The sequence below is a fragment of the Oncorhynchus keta genome, chromosome 25 (genome assembly GCF_023373465.1).
Source record: "Oncorhynchus keta strain PuntledgeMale-10-30-2019 chromosome 25, Oket_V2, whole genome shotgun sequence".
Classification (NCBI taxonomy): Eukaryota; Metazoa; Chordata; class Actinopteri; order Salmoniformes; family Salmonidae; genus Oncorhynchus; species Oncorhynchus keta.
The window spans coordinates 41,010,120-41,035,471 of NC_068445.1; the positions used below are offsets into that span (position 1 = coordinate 41,010,120).

General features: G+C 43.8%; 1 protein-coding gene across 1 annotated transcript in view; it reads left to right on the forward strand.

Moving 5' to 3' along the window:
• Window positions 1-5,142: 5,142 nt before the first annotated feature.
• Window positions 5,143-25,352, forward strand: part of LOC118377850 (protein unc-13 homolog B-like) — a 135,911-nt gene continuing 115,701 nt past the window's right edge. Inside the window, exons 1-5 of the mRNA XM_052479557.1 lie at window positions 5,143-8,203; window positions 11,769-11,788; window positions 17,264-17,307; window positions 17,497-17,572; window positions 23,989-24,057. Coding sequence (XP_052335517.1) covers window positions 5,203-8,203; window positions 11,769-11,788; window positions 17,264-17,307; window positions 17,497-17,572; window positions 23,989-24,057 — 3,210 coding nt within the window. The 5' untranslated portion in view covers window positions 5,143-5,202. The remainder of the gene's footprint in view (window positions 8,204-11,768; window positions 11,789-17,263; window positions 17,308-17,496; window positions 17,573-23,988; window positions 24,058-25,352) is intronic.

Here is a 25,352-nt window from a genome sequence, read left to right on the forward strand (position 1 = left end):
GCTGGTGAGTCTCTGATCCACCTCTACGCAGACGACACCATTCTATATACTTCTGGTCCTTCTTTGGACACTGTGTTAACTAACCTCCAAACGAGCTTCAACGCCATACACAACATTCCTTCTGTGGCCTCCAACTGCTCTTAAATGCTAGTAAAACGAAATGCACGCTCTTCAACCGATCGCTGCCCGCACTCGCCCGCCTGACGAGTGTCACTTCTCTGGAAGGTTCTGACTTAGAATACAGTATGTGGTCAACTACAAATACCTAGGTGTCTGGCTAGACTTGTAAACTCTCCCTCCAGGCCCTCCAGGCTACCACTGCTAAGGGCTGTACCCAGGCACTCCGCATTGCGTTGTGCATAAGAACAGCCCTTAGCTGTGATATATTGTCCAAATACCACATCCCCTCTGGGCTGATTGTTTAATTATGACCATCAGTTACACAGTTATACGGTAATTGTGCCAGCCCTACCCATCACAGTGGTCTGAAACTACTCGTTTGCGAGCCACATCAGGCAACTCATATTATGCTGGTTTGCAGAGTGATATGTAATTCCTATTGGAATCCAGCCAGAGATATGATATCCAAAAATGTGAACTTTTAATCACCCGCAACCTACATTTATAACAGCTAGGGGCGGCAGGGTAGCCTAGTGATTAGAGTGTTGGACTAGTAACAGAAAGGTTGCAAGTTCAAATCCTCGAGCTGACAAGGTACAAATCTGTCGTTCTGCCCCTGAACAGGCAGTTAGTTAACCCACTGTTCCTAGGACGTCATTGAAAATAAGAATTTGTTCTTAACTGACTTGCCTAGTTAAATAAAGGTTAAAAAAAAGAAGGTAAATTTAAAATAAAAAAAATGTGTTCTTAACTGACTTGCCTAGTAAAATAAAGGTTAAAATAAAGGTAGAATAATGACATCCAAGGTAGAGAAAATGTATAATTGAGACTACCTAAACCAACTAAACAGGTGTGACCATCTCAGTACTGGGTGTGGTAATTCCAAGTACAAAAAAATGAATCAATGAATCAATGTGCATGCAGAAACACATTCTAAAAATGATCTTACAATAGAGCATGATGGGAAATATGTTTCATTATGGTTTTTTAGAGTGTGCAATGATTGTATGTTTGTACTCAAAATATTGGGTACAAAAATGTACCATTTATACAAGATTATCCACACATGTACCCTAAAAAGTACTGGACAAGTACCATGTTAGATTATAAGTATGTGTACCTCTGAAATAGGTATGTGTACCTCTGAAATAGGTATGTGTACCTATGAAATAGGTATGTGTACCTCTGAAATAGGTATGTGTACCTCTGAAATAGGTATGTGTACCTATGAAATAGGTATGTGTACCTATGAAATAGTTATGTGTACCTATGAAATAGGTATGTGTACCTATGAAATAGGTATGTGTACCTATGAAATAGGTATGTGTACCTCTGAAATAGGTATGTGTACCTATGAAATAGGTATGTGTACCTATGAAATAGGTATGTGTACCTCTGAAATAGGTATGTGTACCTCTGAAATAGGTATGTGTACCTCTGAAATAGGTATGTGTACCTCTGAAATAGGTATGTGTACCTCTGAAATAGGTATGTGTACCTCTGAAATAGGTATGTGTACCTCTGAAATAGGTATGTGTACCTCTGAAATAGGTATGTGTACCTATGAAATAGGTATGTGTACCTATGAAATAGTTATGTGTACCTCTGAAATAGGTATGTGTACCTATGAAATAGGTATGTGTACCTATGAAATAGGTATGTGTACCTATGAAATAGGTATGTGTACCTCTGAAATAGGTATGTGTACCTATGAAATAGGTATGTGTACCTATGAAATAGGTATGTGTACCTCTGAAATAGGTATGTGTACCTCTGAAATAGGTATGTGTACCTCTGAAATAGGTATGTGTACCTATGAAATAGGTATGTGTACCTCTGAAATAGGTATGTGTACCTATGAAATAGGTATGTGTACCTATGAAATAGGTATGTGTACCTCTGAAATAGGTATGTGTACCTCTGAAATAGGTATGTGTACCTCTGAAATAGGTATGTGTACCTATGAAATAGGTATGTGTACCTCTGAAATAGGTATGTGTACCTCTGAAATAGGTATGTGTACCTATGAAATAGGTATGTGTACCTCCTCTACATTGTGTTAATTTTTATATTTTGGAGCCCCGGGTACAATACTCTAATACCCTAACCAAACAATTTTCTCAGAGTGTATAGGTGTGTGGTGTGTGTGTGTGTGTGTCTGTGTCTGTGTGTGTGTGTGTGTGTGTGTGTCTGTGTGTGTGTGTGTGTGTGTCTGTGTGTGTGTGTGTGCGTGTGCGTGTGCGTGTGTGTGTGTGTGTGTGTGTGTGTGTGTGTGTGTGTGTGTGTGTGTGTGTGTGTGTGTGTGTGTGTGTGTGTGTGTGTGTGACTGTGTCTGTGTCTGTGTCTGTGTGTGTGTGTGTGTGTGTGTGTGTGTGTGTGTGTGTGTGTGTGTGTGTGTGTGTGTGTGTGTGTGTGTGTGTCTGTGTCTGTGTGTGTGTGTGTGTGTGTGTGTGTGTGACTGTGTCTGTGTGTGACTGTATCTGTGTCTGTGTCTGTGTCTGTGTCTGTGTCTGTGTCTGTGTGTGTCTGTGTCTGTGTCTGTGTCTGTCTGTGTGTGTGTGTGTGTACTTCTGTCAGTGGGGCTTAACAACCTTGTTTTTTAGTTTTTTCACCTTTATTTAACCAGGTATTTATATATATATATATATATATATATATATATATATATATATATATATATATAACCCTAACCCTTTATTTAACTAGGTATATATATATATATATATATATATATATATATATATATATATATATATATATAACCCTAACCCTTTATTTAACCAGGTAGGCAAGTTGAGAACAAGTTCTCATTTACAATTGCGACCTGTCCAAGATAAAGCAAAGCAGTTCGACAGATACAACGACACAGAGTTACACATGGAGTAAAACAAACACAGTCAATAATACAGTAGAAAAATAAGTCTATGTACGATGTGAACAAATGAGGTGAGATACGGGAGTTAAAGGCAATAAATAGGCCATGGTGGCAAAGTAAATACAATATATCAATTAAAACACTGGAATGGTAGATTTGACAGTAGATGAGTGTGCAAAGTAGAAATACTGGGGTGCAAAGGAGCAAAATAAATAAATAAATATGGTAGGGGAAAAGGTAGTTGTTTGGGCTATTTACAGATGGTCTATGTACAGGTGCAGTGATCTGTGAGCTGCTCTGACAGCTGGTGCTTAAAGCTAGTGAGGGAGATAAGTGTTTCCAGTTTCAGAGATTTTTGTAGTTCATTCCAGTCATTGGCAGCAGAGAACTGGAAGGAGAGGCGGCCAAAGTAGGAATTGGCTTTGGGGGTGACTAGAGAGATATACCTGCTGGAACGCGTGCTACGGGTGGATGCAGCTATAGTGACCAGCAAGCAGAGATGAGGCGGGACTTTACCTAGCAGGGTCTTGTAGATGACCTGGAGCCAGTGGGTTTGGCGACGAGTATGTTGCGAGGGCCAGCCAACGAGAGCATACAGGTTGCAGTGGTGGGTAGTATATGGGGCTTTGGTGACAAAATGGATAGCACTGTGATAGACTGCATCCAATTTGTTGGAGGCTATTTTGTAAATGACATCGCCAAAGTCGAGGATCGGTAAGATGGTCAGTTTTAGGGTATGTTTGGCAGCATGAGTGAAGGATGCTTTGATGCGAAATAGGAAGCCAATTCTAGATTTAACTTTGGATTGGAGATGTTTTATGTGAGTCTGGAAGGAGAGTTTACAGTCTAACCAGACACCTAGGTATTTGTAGTAGTCCACATATTCTAAGTAAGAACCGTCCAGAGTAGTGATGCTGGACGGGCGGGCATGTGCAGGCAGGATTTAGTTTTACTTGTATTTAAGAGCAGTTGGAGGCCACGGAATGAGAGTTGTATGGCATTGAAGCTCATCTGGAGGGTTGTTAACACAGTGTCCAAAGAAGGATCAGTTTAGCTACAGGATTTGCTTTCTGTCTTGTCAAGGGTCTGAGATGGAGTGGCGGAGGAATGAGAGCAATTTCTGCTGTAGTCAAGGCAATTACACGGTCATCAGGGCCCAGGAGAAGATGGGCTTCAGTTGAACAGAGGGAAGATATTTCATAACTTCTCCTCTCATATTAGGGTGAGGGACCCTGGAGTCGGTTTGAGTAGAAAGAGCTTAGGAACACGGAACATTGAACACAGAACACAGTTCATCAGATTCCACATTCCATTGACTCCATGTCGGTAATATATGTCACATTCCTTATATAACAGGAAAATGCCAGGATGTCGTGTTTTTCTATTTTATTATTAAATGTTCTTCTAACTTTCTCCAATTACATTCTGGAATTCAATTACATTCTAGAATTCAATCAGCTATTTGTATTCCTTTTCCATGGCCAAACCAATGGCGTCCCATCATAAGATTTAAATGAACTCGGATTGATTCTGTTCTGCCCTACTCGTTATGACAGAAACTCCTCTTTCAGAATGGGCCTTTAGACGGTAATGGCAGAGTAGCAATATGGCCTAATGGTTAGGTAAATGAATTAAAACTAGAGAGTTTCTGGCTCAAAGAATTAGGTGTGGTACTTACTTACTCTATAGAATCCCAAGAGCTGGGTACTTGAACCCGATTGTTCCTGTGAATAACCATTTCCATTAATGGAAAATGGAAATGCCATGCCAAAGAAAGCATTTGTATAGAAAACATTTATACAGCATTTATCTAGTATGCTATAGATCACAAATTCCTCCTATTTGTTGTCTTGTCTGCTTTGTGGAATTAAAAGAGCCATAGTACTTACAGTTCTGAGCATATTTCATGTCTCTTCCACTGTGCTTCGATGGGAAAGGAGAGGAAATGTGTACAGAAAGGTGACTGGAGTCACATGGCTTTCCTGTGATATTCATCAGAGGCTTAATATGTTCTAACCGTAAAGCTGTGTTTTATCTTGATTTTGTGTATTTTATCTATGAACTAAAGTTCCTGATAGGTGCAGCTGAATAGGCACCCATGAGTCTGTTCTCTCGGATTTAGATGCTGGCCCTCTCCTGTAATGTGACTCCAGCAACAATGTGGGGGGACACCTGAGGGTAGGAGCCCTCCCCTTTTGTCCCAGACGATGTTCTCCAGGAACCGCTTCAATGGACAACAGAGAACAGGTGTCGCCCCCAAAGTGGACACCAAAGAGAAGGTTCGCAAAAAGAGGGCCCCCAACCCCAGGGTAGCTCTTGTCATCCGGGAGAAGATCCACCGCCTGCTCCAAGGATCAGGACAGGAAGTACCTGCCCCAGACCATAACACTGCTGGGATCGAGGAGGAGGGGGGAGTTGAGGTGCAGGAGAAGAGAAAGGAAGGCACATATATTTTTGCGAGGTGTGGGCCCAGAGAGGAAGCTTGCTCCTCGAGGGTCCCCAATGTTAAGGCACATCGAGGAGTGTCAGGGGCATCCTGTGTTGGGGAGGTGGAGCTAAACAGAGAGGGCTGTGTCAGGATCCCTTGCACTCTGCAGCACAACAGTAGCAGCTGCCAGTCTCCAAGGAAGCAGAAATGGATTATCCCAGATGGGATCAGGACTGTCCCAGAACAGCGACGAACACCCAAACACCAGAAATGGATCATCCCAGCAGGGATTCGAACAATTCCAGAATGCAGAAGAGAAGCTCAACACCATAACTGGATTGGTCCAAACATGAACGGTTCTGGGTTTGGCGCAGTGGCAGGAGCAGAAGGGGGTAAGGCTGAATTCACTAGGACACCAAAAAGGCCTGTTTCTTTGGGTGACTATGTGGATTACAGAACTCGGCACGATACTCTGCTGGAGGAGGACGAGGAAGAAGACCAGGAGGAGGAGGAATATGAGGAAGAAGAGTCTAGCGCCATCATCGAGCACATCCTAAAAGAGCTAAGAGGGATCAACAAGATCCAGGAGGAGATCTCAGACCTGCGGGACTACCTTACGTCTGTCCGTGGCTCTGTAGAGGAGGTATCTTCCTGTGTGGATGCTGTGCTCCTGGAGATAGAGGGCATTCGCTCGGGAAACAAGGCCAGTGGCAGTCCAGGTGGTGCGGCTTGGTCTGGGGCAGCACTGGGCAGTGATGGGTCACTCTTAACCCCTCGCCAGAGGCCTGTCAGTGCTTATGGCAGTTTGGACAGGCAGATGGAGCATTCAAATTCCAATGTCTGCCGACCGTCCGTCTTCAGCGAACGCCATAGCATACACGGAATGCCAGTTGAGTTCCACTTGCCAACGTTAGAAGAAACGTCTACCACAGTCTCGCCAGGCACAGAGTCAGTTGAGCTTGAGGGCCAGGAACAGGAGGAGGAGGAGGTTGAGACGGAGGATACATCGGAACACAGCTCAGACATCCCAGAACCCACCATCATCAGGAAGCTGAGCTTTGGCTACCTGGAGCAGCAGGACGGCCAGGACTTCCCCAGCATCAGCTCCCTGTCCTCAGGACACAGCCCAAATTCAGAGTCTGACCTCGAGAGGCCCTTGTCCAGACACGGTGCAGGGCATGGTGGGGCTAGTGGTAGTAGTAGGGGTGCTGGGGTAGAGTGCTTGGGCGTTGCTGGCCCACAGCATGGTGGGTCTGGGGAGACTAGGTGGCATGAAGAAAGCTCTTACTCCAGACAGGTGAGTCTGGAAGAGCAAGAGGGAGAGGGGCCTGCCTGTTTGGAGGGGACAGGGAGCCGGTACACGGGCTCAGGGGGGTACAGTACCGGTACCCTGGGCCTGTCCTCCACAGGAAGCTCGGACCGCCTCTCCCTCCAGTCTGGACTACACTACAACCCCCCCAGCACCTCCAGCCATGAAGAGTGGCGCGCCCATAGACGAAGGCCAAAACCACAGCCTGGTACTCAATTTCCGACCGATGCCCACACAGAGAGCCACCGCCTGGGGTACGAGTGTGCTGCTGATTACTCATATCACCAGAGCTCTGGTTACCACTCAGTGGAAGGACATACTGATGAGGTGGAAGGGTACAGCCACGCAGATACCCCCACAGATCTCAGCTACACAACTGACTCCAAAGTCGATAGTTTCCAGGAGACTTATTCTGGCTATGAGTGTGGCATTACTGAAGAGTCTACAGATGGAACTTATACCTGGACTGAGAACTCCTTACTGAGCCACAGCATTGCGGCTGAAACAGACATTCCATCGGTCAGAGGGGATAAAACAGGCATTTCATTGGTCAGAGGGAAAGAGGAAACAGTTATTCCAGACCTGGATGGCCGCCTCCCTCGCCCTAACAGCACAGAGATCCAAAACATGGGTTTTAATGTGAAGCGGATCGGCCAAGCTGTGCTGGACTTCAGTTCTGCCCTGCGGGATGCGCTACGCAAGCTGGAAGAACCCGGAACTGCCCAGAGTCCTGGAGTCGAGAGCGAGGTGGAGCTACCCACAAGCCTCTTTGATGAGCCTCAAATGGACTTACCCCATGCAGATTTGTCTCAAACGTCCCAAGAGGATGGGGTGAACCCAGGGGCCACGGACGACACAGAGGGACAGATCCAGACCAGTGTTCTCTCTTCTGCTCCCTCAGAGCCCTCCCCCAGTGAACCCCTGCCAGAAGAGATCAGTGATGTCCTCCCACAGGACCATGATGACCCTTGCAAAACTTCTCCCCTTCCCTACACTGGACAAGATGTTTACCACCCAGGCCTAGACTTTTCCTCAGCTGGTCCAGAGCCTACCTTCTCCCCACCCCATATAGAATCAGAGGAAAAGGGAGCGTCTCCTCTGCCCCAGGGCCTAACAGACGCCCCCACTCTCAACACCTCGCTATCGCAATGCACCACTGCAGAGTCCCTTTCGCTTTCCTCCTTGGCTGAGGAGCCGGCACCGCAGGAGAAGCGGGGAGACGAACCCCCACCGCTGTCGCCTCCGCAGCCCAACACAGAAGCAGATGTCCCAGATACCCCTGCAGCCCCTGAGGGTGAGGCAGCGGGAGAGGCAGAACCAAAGGAGCACCCCCCGGAGATGAGCCAGAAGGAGGTGCGGAGGCTGAAGTGCCTGAGGACCTTCCAGCAGATCCTGCAGGAGAAGAGGGAGACGCAGCATCAGGTCACCAGCATGACCATGTCCACGTTCGAGGAGGATGACCTCATCCCAGGTAGCTATCACTTACCAGACGTCCGTCCATCGTACTCTTACTCATCCAGCACTATCTTGAACAAGAGCTCATGTTCATCATCTGGTTATTTATTTATTCGTTTTTCTCTGTCATACTAATTTTGTTCTATCTCAAGTTTTTTCATGAGCACAAACTTCTACCATCTTTTTTCTTTTGTGGTCTTCTGATTCCTCATCTTCCTTCGACCATCTTTTTTTTGTCTCCTCAGGCCTCAACATGAGTTACAGAGTCTGTATGTTTTCTGTTTGACTTTAGTTCATTTTTTCTTCTTCTAGTATTAAAAAAAAACTCTTGTCATTTTGTTTGTTTCTCATCTCGTTGAAGAATCTAGAGCTGTTTCCGGATTTGTTTTCTTCTGGGCCATATACCATTGTTATATTGTTTTCTGAGAAATCGACACATCCAAAGAAACCTCAGATCTTCTTCGGACTACCTTTAATGATCCTTATTCTGTTTCCTCTCAGGGGTACAATAACAATCCCTTATATACTATAACTCCCCTGTAGACGTCTTCATCAGTGGAGACGCAGTAGGTTTTATGAAGTCTTTTACTTTACTCTTCACCAGAACTAATCTTCTACAGTATTATTTTGTCACATAATTAAAGTGGCAATCAGCAGTAAAAACAACGACAAAGTTACTCCCCGCCCCTTGTTTCAGTAAAAAGCTAAGAAATGGGGCTGGATAAATGTAACCACTCTCTCAAATTCATAGACAGAGCTATGGATGTATGATATCAAAGTTATAGTTTTAATAATGTTTTGTGGTTATATAGTTTTTTTGTCTACGTTTACTTTGTTTACAAACATCAAATGAATACAAGCTTATATTTTGGGTTTTGATGGGGTACAACGGTTGAACTAATAAGCTCATGAAGCATTATACGTCAGAATATATGGGTACACATATCATGAATTTATTTTAATTCCCCCAAAAATCATGAGGCAACTGCCGATCGCTCCTTCCATTGACTTCCAAGTCACCTATTCCACATAGATACTGTATTATATTTGATTGGGGGAGTATAACATTGGCTTTTCGTTACTTATATGGAGTGAAATCACATAGAATGGCCGACGAATGGTATATGATATAGAATGGTATATGATATAGAATGGTATATGATATAGAATTGGTATATGATATAGAATGGTATATGATATAGAATTGGTATATGATATAGAATGGTATATGATATAGAATGGTATATGATATAGAATGGTATATGATATAGAATTGGTATATGATATAGAATGGTATATGATATAGAATTGGTATATGATATAGAATTGGTATATGATATAGAATGGTATATGATATAGAATGGTATATGATATAGAATTGGTATATGATATAGAATGGTATATGATATAGAATTGGTATATGATATAGAATGGTATATGATATAGAATGGTATATGATATAGAATGGTATATGATATAGAATTGGTATATGATATAGAATGGTATATGATATAGAATTGGTATATGATATAGAATGGTATATGATATAGAATTGGTATATGATATAGAGTGGTATATGATATAGAATGGTATATGATATAGAATGGTATATGATATAGAATTGTCTCTTTGCTGATCCTGTAGTTATACTCCCCATTTGTAGCAATGCATCATCACCTGCCATTCTAGGAGCAGTATGGCCATTTACTGCATTAAAAACATACGGCTGATATTAATGAAGAAGAGGGAAGATTAGGAGTCATTTTCATAATGAATTATACATGTTGATGAAACATTCATGACCTCAATCCCTGTCTGTCCCTGTGAGTGTGGCTCACTGTGGGCCTCTTTTACCATCACCCCCCAGCATCACTACTCTACCATCACCCACCCAGCATCACTACTGTACCATCACCCTCCCAGCATCACTACTGTACCATCACCCACCCAGCATCACTACTGTACCATCACCCACCCAGCATCACTACTGTAGCATCACCCACCCAGCATCACTACTGTAGCATCACCCACCCAGCATCACTACTGTAGCATCACCCTCCCAGCATCACTACTGTAGCATCACCCACCCAGCATCACTACTGTACCATCACCCACCCAGCATCACTACTGTAGCATCACCCACCCAGCATCACTACTGTAGCATCACCCACCCAGCATCACTACTGTAGCATCACCCACCCAGCATCACTACTGTAGCATCACCCACCCAGCATCACTACTGTAGCATCACCCACCCAGCATCACTACTCTACCATCACCCTCCCAGCATCACTACTCTACCATCACCCTCCCAGCATCACTACTGTAGCATCACCCACCCAGCATCACTACTGTAGCATCACCCACCCAGCATCACTACTGTAGCATCACCCACCCAGCATCACTACTCTACCATCACCCTCCCAGCATCACTACTGTAGCATCACCCACCCAGCATCACTACTGTAGCATCACCCACCCAGCATCACTACTGTAGCATCACCCACCCAGCATCACTACTGTAGCATCACCCACCCAGCATCACTACTGTAGCATCACCCACCCAGCATCACTACTGTAGCATCACCCACCCAGCATCACTACTGTAGCATCACCCACCCAGCATCACTACTCTACCATCACCCACCCAGCATCACTACTGTAGCATCACCCACCCAGCATCACTACTGTAGCATCACCCACCCAGCATCACTACTGTAGCATCACCCACCCAGCATCACTACTGTAGCATCACCCACCCAGCATCACTACTGTAGCATCACCCACCCAGCATCACTACTGTAGCATCACCCACCCAGCATCACTACTGTAGCATTTACTGCAAATTGATCAGCTGGAAGGAGTTGTTCTGTTTACTTGAACTGCTTAGTTGATGACTCTGCCTATCTCTCTCTCTCTCCTCTCTCTTTCTCTCTCTCTCTCTGCCTCTCTTTGTATCTCTGTCTCCTCTCTCTCTCCTCTCTCGGCCTCTGTCTCTCTGCCTCTCTTTGTCTCTCTGCCTCTCTCTCTCTCTCTCTCTCTCTCTCTCTCTCTCTCTCTCTCCCTCTCATTGTATCTGTCTCTCTGTCTCTCTCTCTCCCCTCTCATTGTATCTGTCTCTCTCCCCTCTCTCTCTCTCTCTTTCTCTCCCTCTCATTGTATCTGTCTCTCTGTCTCTCTCTCCCCTCTCATTGTATCTGTCTCTCTGTCTCTTTCTCTCTCCCCTCTCATTGTATCGGTCTCTCTGTCTCTCTCTCTCCCCTCTCATTGTATCTGTCTCTCTGTCTCTCTCTCTCTCCCCTCTCATTGTATCTGTCTCTCTGTCTCTTTCTCTCTCCCCTCTCATTGTATCTGTCTCTCTGTCTCTCTCTCTCTCCCCTCTCATTGTATCTGTCTCTCTCTCTCTCTCTCTCTCTCTCCCCTCTCTCTCTCTCTCTCTCTGTCTCTGTCTCTCTCTCTCTCTCTCCCCTCTCTTTGCCTCTGTCTCTGTCTCTCTCTCTCTCTCTCTCTCTCTCTCTCTCTCTCTCTCTCTCCCCTCTCTTTGTCTCTGTCTCTGTCTCTCTCTCTCTCCTCTCTTTCAGATGGAAGTCAAGATGATCAGGTCACTTTTTTCCATTTTATAGTCTCTTTTTTTCTCATGTGAATGTCTTTATACGCATGCCCTCATAACTGGTGTTTGTTTTGAAGTTGACTAATCTTAGCCTTTTTATGCTCCTATGTTACATGGCAACATCAAGTAGTATTACTTAAATTGCTTCCTTCATTTGGTTTGTGTCTTGGTGGTGATGATCTTGCCGATGCAGGCTTGTTTTCCTTGTTAACCCTATCAGTCCCGAGACCCCAGCAAACTTTTAATTTGTCTGACTTTCATTTATCTGCCAGTCCAACCACTTTATTTAGCCTCACAATGAAGTGTTTGACCGTTTTATTTCCAGGACAACCAGGGTTTTGATATAAACAGTTGCATTCAGGAGTTTTATTGACCAAAATGTATAAATAAAAATGCATTTATATGAATGCTGTAAGTACAGAAATGGTTTGCTCACTGGGAAATTAATATACAGCAAGTCAGTGACAACTGTGTGGAGTATGTAGTTTGTAGCACCTATATGTGAGTGTTTTACAGTATTATAGACACTATGACCTGGGATTCCCTATGATCTATGTAGAAGAACCCCTTACAGTATTATAGACACTATGACCTGGGATTCCCTATGATCTATATAGAAGAACCCCTTACAGTATTATAGACACTATGACCTGGGATTCCCTATGATCTATATAGAAGAACCCCTTACAGTATTATAGACACTATGACCTGGGATTCCCTATGATCTATGTAGAAGAACCCCTTACAGTATTATAGACACTATGACCTGGGATTCCCTATGAGCTTCTATATAGAAGAACCCCTTACCTTCTATCAACACTTGTGTAGCTTGTGAGGATTTTTTAAATTGTATTTTATTTTTTACATGTGCGTGTTCGTGATAGTCATCTTTTCATAGATAGCTTTGAATAGTTTTGTAGCTCAAACCATTTAGACTCTACAGACATTCTTGTAATATAAACCTGCACGGGCCCCTTCGGGATCCGCCGTCGCTCAGCTCAGAAGTCAAACACACAATGTTTGAAAGTGGTTAGAAGGCGACAAAAAAAACGTGCCAGCGTTACGGCGGCACGACTCATTGGGTTAAAGGGAACTTTATTATCTCAGTATATAGGTATTATCTCAGTACATAGGTATTATCTCAGTACATAGGTATTATCTCAGTACATAGGTATTATCTCAGTATATAGGTATTATCTCAGTACATAGGTATTATCTCAGTACATAGGTATTATCTCAGTACATAGGTATTATCTCAGTACATAGGTATTATCTCAGTACATAGGTATTATCTCAGTACATAGGTATTATCTCAGTACATAGGTATTATCTCAGTACATAGGTATTATCTCAGTACATAGGTATTATCTCAGTATATAGGTATTATCTCAGTACATAGGTATTATCTCAGTATTATCTCAGTACATAGGTATTATCTCAGTACATAGGTATTATCTCAGTACATAGGTATTATCTCAGTACATAGGTATTATCTCAGTACATAGGTATTATCTCAGTACATAGGTATTATCTCAGTACATAGGTATTATCTCAGTACATAGGTATTATCTCAGTACATAGGTATTATCTCAGTATCTCAGTACATAGGTATTATCTCAGTACATAGGTATTATCTCAGTATTATCTCAGTACATAGGTATTATCTCAGTACATAGGTATTATCTCAGTACATAGGTATTATCTCAGTACATAGGTATTATCTCAGTACATAGGTATTATCTCAGTACATAGGTATTATCAGTACATAGGTATTATCTCAGTATATAGGTATTATCTCAGTACATAGTATTATCTCAGTACATAGGTATTATCTCATAGGTATTATCTCAGTACATAGGTATTATCTCAGTACATAGGTATTATCTCAGTACATAGGTATTATCTCAGTACATAGGTATTATCTCAGTACATAGGTATTATCTCAGTACATAGGTATTATCTCAGTACATAGGTATTATCTCAGTACATAGGTATTATCTCAGTATATAGGTATTATCTCAGTACATAGGTATTATCTCAGTATATAGGTATTATCTCAGTACATAGGTATTATCTCAGTATATAGGTATTATCTCAGTACATAGTATTATCTCAGTATTATCTCAGTACATAGGTATTATCTCAGTACATAGGTATTATCTCAGTATATAGGTATTATCTCAGTACATAGGTATTATCTCAGTACATAGGTATTATCTCAGTACATAGGTATTATCTCAGTACATAGGTATTATCTCAGTACATAGGTATTATCTCAGTACATAGGTATTATCTCAGTATATAGGTATTATCTCAGTATATAGGTATTATCTCAGTACATAGGTATTATCTCAGTACATAGGTATTATCTCAGTACATAGGTATTATCTCAGTACATAGGTATTATCTCAGTACATAGGTATTATCTCAGTACATAGGTATTATCTCAGTACATAGGTATTATCTCAGTACATAGGTATTATCTCAGTACATAGGTATTATCTCAGTACATAGGTATTATCTCAGGGATTTCACTTTAACAGTAGTGCATTTCAAAGCTTTGCTGTAAATGCGGTAGTTTTTATAGTTATGCGGAGTCAGAGCCATGTAGGAAATTCAGTTGGAAGAGGACTGGCCACCCCTCATAGCCTGGTTCCTCTCTAGGTTTCTTCCTAGGTTCTGGCATTTCTGAGTGCATGTGTGTGTGGGTGTGTGCATGTGTGGGTGGGTGAGTGCATGTGTGGGTGGGTGGGTGAGTGCATGTGTGGGTGGGTGTGTGCGTGTGTGGGTGGGTGAGTGAGTGCATGTGTGTGTGGGTGTGTGCATGTGTGGGTGGGTGGGTGAGTGCATGTGTGGGTGGGTGAGTGCATGTGTGGGTGGGTGGGTGGGTGAGTGCATGTGTGGGTGGGTGAGTGAGCGAGCGAGTGAGTGCGTGAGCGGGTGCATGTGTGGGTGGGTGAGTGAGTGCATGTGTGGGTGGGTGGGTGAGTGCATGTGTGGGTGGGTGGGTGAGTGCATGTATGGGTGGGTGTGTGCATGTGTGGGTGGGTGTGTGCATGTGTGGGTGGGTGGGTGTGTGCATGTGTGGGTGGGTGTGTGCATGTGTGGGTGTGTGTGTGCATGTGTGGGTGGGTGAGTGAGTGCATGTGTGTGTGGGTGTGTGCATGTGTGGGTGGGTGGGTGTGTGCATGTGTGGGTGGGTGAGTGAGTGCATGTGTGGGTGGGTGGGTGAGTGCATGTGTGGGTGGGTGTGTGCATGTGTGGGTGAGTGCATGTGTGGGTGGGTGTGTGCATGGGTGGGTGGGTGGGTGAGTGCATGTGTGTGTGGGTGTGTGCATGAGTGGGTGGGTGGGTGAGTGCATGTGTGGGTGGGTGGGTGAGTGCATGTGTGGGTGGGTGGGTGAGTGCATGTGTGGGTGGGTGGGTGAGTGCATGTGTGGGTGGTTCAGTGCATGTGTGGGTGGGTGGGTGAGTGCATGTGTGGGTGGGTGTGTGCATGTGTGGGTGGGTGGGTGTGTGCGTGTGTGGGTGGGTGGGTGAGTGCATGTGTGGGTGGGTGTGTGGGTGGGTGGGTGCATGTGTGGGTGGTTGGGTGTGTGGGTGGGTGGGTGCATGTGTGGGTGGTTGGGTGTGTGCATGTGTGGGTGGTTGGGTGTGTGGGTGGGTGAGTGCATGTGTGGGTGGGTGTGTGGGTAGCAGTACCCTGTTCTATGCCTCTTCATGTGCAGTTTATGATGCTCCCTCATCAAACCTTCAGTGTGTTTGTTGATGATGCTCCCTCATCCAACCTTCAGTGTGTTTGTTGATGATGCTCCCTCATCCAACCTTCAGTGTGTTTGTTGATGATGCTCCCTCATCCAACCTTCAGTGTGTTTGTTGATGATGCTCCCTCATCCAACCTTTAGTGTGTTTGTTGATGATGCTCCCTCATCCAACCTTCAGTGTGTTTGTTGATGATGCTCCCTCATCCAACCTTCAGTGTGTTTGTTGATGATGCTCCCTCATCCAACCTTCAGTGTGTTTGTTGATGATGCTCCCTCATCCAACCTTCAGTGTGTTTGTTGATGATGCTCCCTCATCCAACCTTCAGTGTGTTTGTTGATGATGCTCCCTCATCCAACCTTCAGTGTGTTTGTTGATGATGCTCCCTCATCCAACCTTCAGTGTGTTTGTTGATGATGCTCCCTCATCCAACCTTCAGTGTGTTTGTTGATGATGCTCCCTCATCCAACCTTCAGTGTGTTTGTTGATGATGCTCCCTCATCCAACCTTCAGTGTGTTTGTTGATGATGCTCCCTCATCCAACCTTCAGTGTGTTTGTTGTTGATGCTCCCTCATCCAACCTTCAGTGTGTTTGTTGATGATGCTCCCTCATCCAACCTTCAGTGTGTTTGTTGATGATGCTCCCTCATCCAACCTTCAGTGTGTTTGTTGTTGATGCTCCCTCATCCAACCTTCAGTGTGTTTGTTGATGATGCTCCCTCATCCAACCTTCAGTGTGTTTGTTGATGATGCTCCCTCATCCAACCTTCAGTGTGTTTGTTGATGATGCTCCCTCATCCAACCTTCAGTGTGTTTGTTGATGATGCTCCCTCATCCAACCTTCAGTGTGTTTGTTGATGATGCTCCCTCATCCAACCTTCAGTGTGTTTGTTGATGATGCTCCCTCATCCAACCTTCAGTGTGTTTGTTGATGATGCTCCCTCATCCAACCTTCAGTGTGTTTGTTGATGATGCTCCCTCATCCAACCTTCAGTGTGTTTGTTGATGATGCTCCCTCATCCAACCTTCAGTGTGTTTGTTGATGATGCTCCCTCATCCAACCTTCAGTGTGTTTGTTGTTGATGCTCCCTCATCCAACCTTCAGTGTGTTTGTTGATGATGCTCCCTCATCCAACCTTCAGTGTGTTTGTTGATGATGCTCCCTCATCCAACCTTCAGTGTGTTTGTTGTTGATGCTCCCTCATCCAACCTTCAGTGTGTTTGTTGATGATGCTCCCTCATCCAACCTTCAGTGTGTTTGTTGATGATGCTCCCTCATCCAACCTTCAGTGTGTTTGTTGATGATGCTCCCTCATCCAACCTTCAGTGTGTTTGTTGATGATGCTCCCTCATCCAACCTTCAGTGTGTTTGTTGATGATGCTCCCTCATCCAACCTTCAGTGTGTTTGTTGATGATGCTCCCTCATCCAACCTTCAGTGTGTTTGTTGATGATGCTCCCTCATCCAACCTTCAGTGTGTTTGTTGATGATGCTCCCTCATCCAACCTTCAGTGTGTTTTCGCCGATGGAAATCCTCTCTGGCTTCAGTGAAACTCAACCAACCCCGTCCAACCCCTCTTTCTCTGTCTCTGATTCTGCTTTGATTTTATTTATCATATTATGTGTACATGTTCTATTATCTTAACTTCTATGAGAACTGTCAGTCTCAGTGGCTAAACGCCTGACCTTTGACCTCTATTACAGAGCCGAGATGGAGACCCCAGCCTGCATCCGTGGGCCAAGCCTGGGTCAGTGACAATGCCTCTGTCTGCGTGCGTGCGTCTGTCCTGTCCTGTCCTTTCTCTGTGTGTGTCTTTCTCTGTGTGTGGATCTGTGCATATTCAAGTGGACTGGAGTCCAACCACCAGCAATGATGATCTCTAATAGATTTGGTACGTTGTTGTATCTTGTTTTGAACTCTGTGTGTGTGTGTTTAGTGGCGCCACGCCCTTTGGGATCGACAGCATGCCTGACCTCCGCAAGAGACGGCCTATCCCCCTGGTCAGCGAGCTGGTGAGTTTCTCTGACCTCTTGACCTTTGACTCCTGAACTCCCAGTACCTCAGGCAGACGACAAGATAAAGATTTACCTTTGGTAAATCAGGTGCTGGATACAACAGGGTACTGTATTTGTACACATTATCCTGCACTTTGCAGATTTTAAAAACTTGGTTGAAGGTCGTTCTGTTTCCAAATGGCGTTGTATTTACGTGTCACTAAATGACTTAAATGTAAATGTACTAAAGAAAATCCATTGACGTTTCTCTCCTCCTCAAGTCTCTCAGAGCAGAGCGACGTCTGACTGTGTTTGAAGTGTTTGATGTGGGAGAGCTCCTCTCTGAGGAACACCAGTCTTCTTGTGACGCTCTAACCTTGATTATTTCTTGTTCTTTCTCGTCCTGCCCCTGTCACTGTCTTCCCTCAGGCAATGGTAAGTGTCTGACAGCGAGCTCAACACAGCCTCACACACACACGCTGACAACAGCAAGTCGACAGCATCCACGTTGTGACGAACAGTTTCACCCCCCGAGGTCAACACTAAAGTCCATAGAGAAACTACTGTAGGCTAAACTACTGTAGACTAAACTTCTGTAGACTAAACTACTGTAGACTAAACTACTGTAGGCTAAACTACTGTAGGCTATGTAGACTAAACTACTGTAGGCTAAACTACTGTAGACTAAACTACTGTAGACTAAACTACTGTAGACTAAACTTCTGTAGACTAAACTACTGTAGACTAAACTACTGTAGACTAAACTACTGTAGGCTATGTAGACTAAACTACTGTAGGCTAAACTACTGTAGGCTATGTAGACTAAACTACTGTAGGCTAAACTACTGTAGACTATGTAGAATAAACTACTGTATACTATGTAGACTAAACTACTGTAGGCTAAACTACTGTAGACTAAACTACTGTAGACTAAACTACTGTAGACTAAATTACTGTAGACTAAACTACTGTAGGCTATGTAGACTAAACTACTGTAGGCTAAGCTACTGTAGACTATATAGGCTAAACTACTGTAGGCTATGTAGACTAAACTACTGTAGACTATGTAGACTAAACTACTGTAGGCTAAACTACTGTAGACAAAACTACTGTAGGCTAAACTACTGTAGGCTATGTAGACTAAACTACTGTAGACTAAACTACTGTAGACTAAACTACTGTAGGCTATGTAGACTAAACTACTGTAGACTAAACTACTGGAGACTAAACTACTGTAGACTAAACTACTGTAGGCTATGTAGACTAAACTACTGTAGGCTATGTAGACTAAACTACTGTAGGCTAATCTACTGTAGGCTAAACTACTGTAGACTAAACTACTGTAGGCTATGTAGGCTAAACTACTGTAGGCTATGTAGGCTAATCTACTGTAGACTAAACTACTATAGGCTATGTAGGCTAAACTAGTGTAGACTAAACTACTGTAGGCTATGTAGGCTAAACTACTGTAGGCTATGTAGACTAAACTACTGTAGACTAAACTACTGTAGGCTAAACTACTCTATGCTATGTAGGCTAAACTGCTGTAGGCTATATAGGCTAAACTGTTGTAGGCTAAACTGCTGTAGGCTAAACTACTGTAGGCTATGTAGGCTAATCTACTGTAGACTAAACTACTGTAGACTATGTAGGCTAAACTACTGTAGACTAAACTACTGTAGGCTATGTAGACTAAACTACTGTAGACTAAACTACTGTATGCTATGTAGGCTAGACTGCTGTAGGCTATGTAGGCTAAACTACTGTAGGCTATGTAGGCTAAACTGCTGTAGGCTATATAGGCTAAACTACTGTATGCTATGTAGGCTAAACTACTGTAGGCTATCTAGGCTAAACTACTGTAGGCTAAACTACTGTTGGCTAAACTACTGTAGGCTATGTAGACTAAACTACTGTAGGCTATGTAGGCTAAACTACTGTAGGCTAAACTACTGTAGACTACGTAGGCTAAACTACTGTAGGCTATGTAGGCTAATCTACTGTAGGCTATGTAGGCTAATCTACTATAGGCTATGTAGGCTAAACTACTGTAGGCTATATAGGCTAAACTACTCTATGCTATGTAGACTAAACTGCTGTAGGCTATATAGGCTAAACTGTTGTATGCTATGTAGGCTAAACTGCTGTAGGCTAAACTACTGTAGGCTACGTAGGCTAAACTACTGTAGGCTATGTAGGATAAACTACTGTAGGCTATGTAGGCTAAAGTACTGTAGGCTAAACTACTGTATGCTATGTAGACTAAACTACTGTAGCCTATGTAGGTTAAACTACTGTAGGCTATGTAGGCTAAACTACTGTAGGCAATGTATGCTAAACTACTGTAGGCTATGTAGACTAAACTACTGTAGACTAAACTACTGTAGGCAATGTATGCTAAACTACTGTAGGCTATGTAGACTAAACTACTGTAGGCTATGTAGGCTAAACTACTGTAGGCTATGTAGGCTCATCTACTGTAGGCTATGTAGGCTAATCTACTGTAGACTATGTAGGCTAATCTACTGTAGGCTATGTATGCTAAACTACTGTAGGCTATGTAGGCTAAACTACTGTAGGATAACTACTTTAGGCTACGTAGGATAAACTACTGTAGGCTAAACTACTGTAGGCTATCTAGGCTAAACTACTGTAGGCTAACTACTGTAGGCTACGTAGGATAAACTACTGTAGACTAAACTACTGTAGGCAATGTATGCTAAACTACTGTAGGCTATGTAGACTAAACTACTGTAGGCTATGTAGGCTAATCTACTGTAGGCTATGTAGGCTAATCTACTGTAGGCTATGTAGGCTAAACTACTGTAGGCTATATAGGCTAAACTACTCTATGCTATGTAGGCTAAACTGCTGTAGGCTATATAGGCTAAACTGTTGTATGCTATGTAGGCTAAACTGCTGTAGGCGAAACTACTGTAGGCTATGTAGGCTAAACTACTGTAGGCTATGTAGGATAAACTACTGTAGGCTATGTAGGCTAAAGTACTGTAGGCTAAACTACTGTATGTTATGTAGACTAAACTACTGTAGTCTATGTAGACTAAGCTACTGTAGGCTATATAGGCTAAACTAATGTATGCTAAACTACTGTATGCTAAACTACTGTAGCCTATGTAGGTTAAACTACTGTAGGCTATGTAGGCTAAACTACTGTAGGCAATGTATGCTAAACTACTGTAGGCTATGTAGATTAAACTACTGTAGACTAAACTACTGTAGGCAATGTATGCTAAACTACTGTAGGCTATGTAGACTAAACTACTGTAGACTAAACTACTGTAGGCTATGTAGGCTAAACTACTGTAGGCTATGTAGGCTCATCTACTGTAGGCTATGTATGCTAAACTACTGTAGGCTATGTAGGCTAAACTACTGTAGGCTAACTACTGTAGGCTACGTAGGCTAAACTACTGTAGGATAAACTACTGTAGGCTATCTAGGCTAAACTACTGTAGGCTAAACTACTGTAGGCTAAACTACTGTAGGCTATGTAGACTAAACTACTGTAGGCTATGTAGGCTAAACTACTGTAGGCTAAACTACTGTAGACTACGTAGGCTAAACTACTGTAGGCTATGTAGGATAAACTACTGTAGGCTATGTAGACTACACTACTGTAGGCTATGTAGACTAAACTACTGTAGGCTATGTAGACTAAACTACTGTAGGCTATGTAGACTAAACTACTGTAGGCTATGTAGGCTAAACTACTGTAGGCTATGTAGACTAAACTACTGTAGGCTATGTAGACAAAACTACTGTAGGCTATGTAGACTAAACTACTGTAGGCTATGTAGGCTAAACTACTGTAGGCTAAACTACTGTAGGCAATGTAGGCTAAACTACTGTAGGCTAAACTACTGTAGGCTAAACTACTGTAGGCTATGTAGGCTAAACTACTGTAGGCTATGTAGGCTAAACTACTGTAGGCTAAACTACTGTAGGCTATGTAGGCTAAACTACTGTAGGCTATGTAGGCTAAACTACTGTAGGCTAAACTACTGTAGGCTATGTAGGCTAAACTACTGTAGGATAACTACTTTAGGCTACGTAGGATAAACTACTGTAGGCTAAACTACTGTAGGCTATCTAGGCTAAACTACTGTAGGCTAACTACTGTAGGCTACGTAGGATAAACTACTGTAGACTAAACTACTGTAGGCAATGTATGCTAAACTACTGTAGGCTATGTAGACTAAACTACTGTAGGCTATGTAGGCTAATCTACTGTAGGCTATGTAGGCTAATCTACTGTAGGCTATGTAGGCTAAACTACTGTAGGCTATATAGGCTAAACTACTCTATGCTATGTAGGCTAAACTGCTGTAGGCTATATAGGCTAAACTGTTGTATGCTATGTAGGCTAAACTGCTGTAGGCGAAACTACTGTAGGCTATGTAGGCTAAACTACTGTAGGCTATGTAGGATAAACTACTGTAGGCTATGTAGGCTAAAGTACTGTAGGCTAAACTACTGTATGTTATGTAGACTAAACTACTGTAGTCTATGTAGACTAAGCTACTGTAGGCTATATAGGCTAAACTAATGTATGCTAAACTACTGTATGCTAAACTACTGTAGCCTATGTAGGTTAAACTACTGTAGGCTATGTAGGCTAAACTACTGTAGGCAATGTATGCTAAACTACTGTAGGCTATGTAGATTAAACTACTGTAGACTAAACTACTGTAGGCAATGTATGCTAAACTACTGTAGGCTATGTAGACTAAACTACTGTAGACTAAACTACTGTAGGCTATGTAGGCTAAACTACTGTAGGCTATGTAGGCTCATCTACTGTAGGCTATGTATGCTAAACTACTGTAGGCTATGTAGGCTAAACTACTGTAGGCTAACTACTGTAGGCTACGTAGGCTAAACTACTGTAGGATAAACTACTGTAGGCTATCTAGGCTAAACTACTGTAGGCTAAACTACTGTAGGCTAAACTACTGTAGGCTATGTAGACTAAACTACTGTAGGCTATGTAGGCTAAACTACTGTAGGCTAAACTACTGTAGACTACGTAGGCTAAACTACTGTAGGCTATGTAGGATAAACTACTGTAGGCTATGTAGACTACACTACTGTAGGCTATGTAGACTAAACTACTGTAGGCTATGTAGACTAAACTACTGTAGGCTATGTAGACTAAACTACTGTAGGCTATGTAGGCTAAACTACTGTAGGCTATGTAGACTAAACTACTGTAGGCTATGTAGACAAAACTACTGTAGGCTATGTAGACTAAACTACTGTAGGCTATGTAGGCTAAACTACTGTAGGCTAAACTACTGTAGGCAATGTAGGCTAAACTACTGTAGGCTAAACTACTGTAGGCTAAACTACTGTAGGCTATGTAGGCTAAACTACTGTAGGCTATGTAGGCTAAACTACTGTAGGCTAAACTACTGTAGGCTATGTAGGCTAAACTACTGTAGGCTATGTAGGCTAAACTACTGTAGGCTAAACTACTGTAGGCTATGTAGGCTAAACTACTGTAGGCTAAACTACTGTAGGCTATGTAGGCTAAACTACTGTAGGCTAAACTACTGTAGGCTATGTAGGCTAAACTACTGTAGGCTATGTAGGCTAAACTACTGTAGGCTAAACTACTGTAGGCTATGTAGGCTATGTAGGCTAAACCTATGTGGTTTAGTGACTGTTTATGCCACTCCACCAGGTCCTTACTGTAGTTGTCGAAACAGGAGAAAACATCCATCTACTTCACAACAAATTACACCACACAGATTATAACCCTGTCCATCTCTGTGACTAAACAAAAAGACACCTCTCGCAGATTGGAGTTTTGTTTTGTTTTGTTTATCTTGTTTTTCTCTTCAGAGCATTCGAGGGCATTTTTGCCATTTAGCGGGAAACGGCTAACGACATTGATTAGCTTGTCTTGCTGGCAGCAGGCCCTCCAGACACACAGACAGACAAACAGACATACAGAGAGGTTCCTAGTATGTTTATGCGGTTGTGAGACAGTCCACTGTGGAGGAGAGAGGGAATTAGACACACAGGGACATATCAGAGCACTGCTTAGCACACATGATCTGTCCTTAGACAACTATAGTCTGAGTCACATACACAACAGGTTCTATCCTGGCTCATTGAAAACTTTAGCCTGAAATCCAGAACCTGTGTCATGCAAAGGAGTGGAACGAAAACTGGTTGCCAGGCTAAGAAACCTTATCCCCTGTTCACACATAGATTATATGTCTGAGTGTGAACTAAACCACAGTCATTGTATTTGTAGATAATAAACCTCTCTTCTGACCTCAATCTCCAATCTTTTCAATCTTCTCTCTCTCTCTCTCTCTCTCTCTCTCTCTCTCTCTCTCTCTCTCTCTCTCTCTCTCTCTCTCTCTCTCTCTCTCTCTCTCTCTCTGTCTCTCTCCCTCTCTCAGTCCATGTTGCAGGCCAGGAAGGCAGGGCTCTCTATGGCTACAAAGACGTCCCAGAAGGACCAGGAGCTGGTGAGAGGACACACCGTTCACCACTTGTTAATCTATTCAGTCTGACCTTTCCTTGGTCATTTTGTGTGAAGCGCTGGTCTGTGTGACTTTATAAATAGCTTAGTGTTGCTTTCCCTGGTACAATACTCTCCTTCTTTCTTTCTTTCGCTCTCCCTACCTCGCTGCCTCTCTCTTATCCCCCTCTCCCCCTTCTCCCTCTCCTCCTCTCGCTACCTCTCCCCCTTCTCCCTCTCCTCTTCTCGCTACCTCTCCCCCTTCTACCTCTCCCTACCACTCCTTCTCCCCCTCCCCTTCTCCCTATCTCTCTCCCTACCTTCTTCCCTTATCCCTCTCCCCCTCTCCCTAACTCTCATTATCCCTCTCCCTACCTCTCCTTCCCCCTCTCCGCCTCTCCCTACCTCCTTCTTCCTTTCCCGTATCCCTCTCTCACTTATCCCTCTTATCCCTCTCCCTCTCCCCCTTAAGCCTCTCTCCCTCTACCCCTACCTATCCCCCTTATCCCTCTCTCCCTCTGCCCATTATCCCTCTCTCCCTCTCCCCCTTATCCCTCTCTCCCCCTAACTATCCCCCAGATCCCTCTCCCCTCTCCCCCTCTCCCCCTACCTTTCCCCCTTATCCCTCTCTCCCTCTCCCCCTACTTATCCCCCTTATCCCTCTCTCCCTCTACCTCCCCTCCTACCTATCCCCCCTTATCTCTCTCTCCCTTATCCCTCTCTCCCTCTACCTCTCCTCCTTCCTATCCCCCCTTATCCCTCTCTCCCTCTATCTCTCCCCCTACCTATCCCCCTTATCCCTCTCCCTTATCCCTCTCACCGTCTCCCTCCACCCCTCTCCCTACCGCTCTCCCTCCACCTCTCCCTACCTACCTCTCTCCCTCCCTTTCCTTCCCCCTCTTCTTCTCCCCCTCTCCGTGCCTCGCTCCCTCTCCCTACCTACCTCTCTCCCTCCCTCCCCCTCTTCTTCTCCCCCTCTCCGTGCCTCGCTCCCTCTCCCTACCTCTCTCCCTCCCTCCCCCTCTTCCTCTCCCCTATCCGTGCCTCGCTCCCTCTCCCTACCTCTCTCCCTGACCCCATATCCCTGTCACATTCTGAGAAGAAATGATGGCTGATGGTGACTCATATCTTTTGTAACGTTCCAGTTGTAACCAAACAAACAAACATAAGGTTGAGTTCCCCTGTGAGTGTTCATACCTCAGCCTACGGTTTGTCTGTTACCCTCTCTCTTTCTCTCCTATCTCTTCCCCTCCCTTTCAATCTTGATATGTTTTCTGTTCTTCTCTACTTCTTACCTTCTCT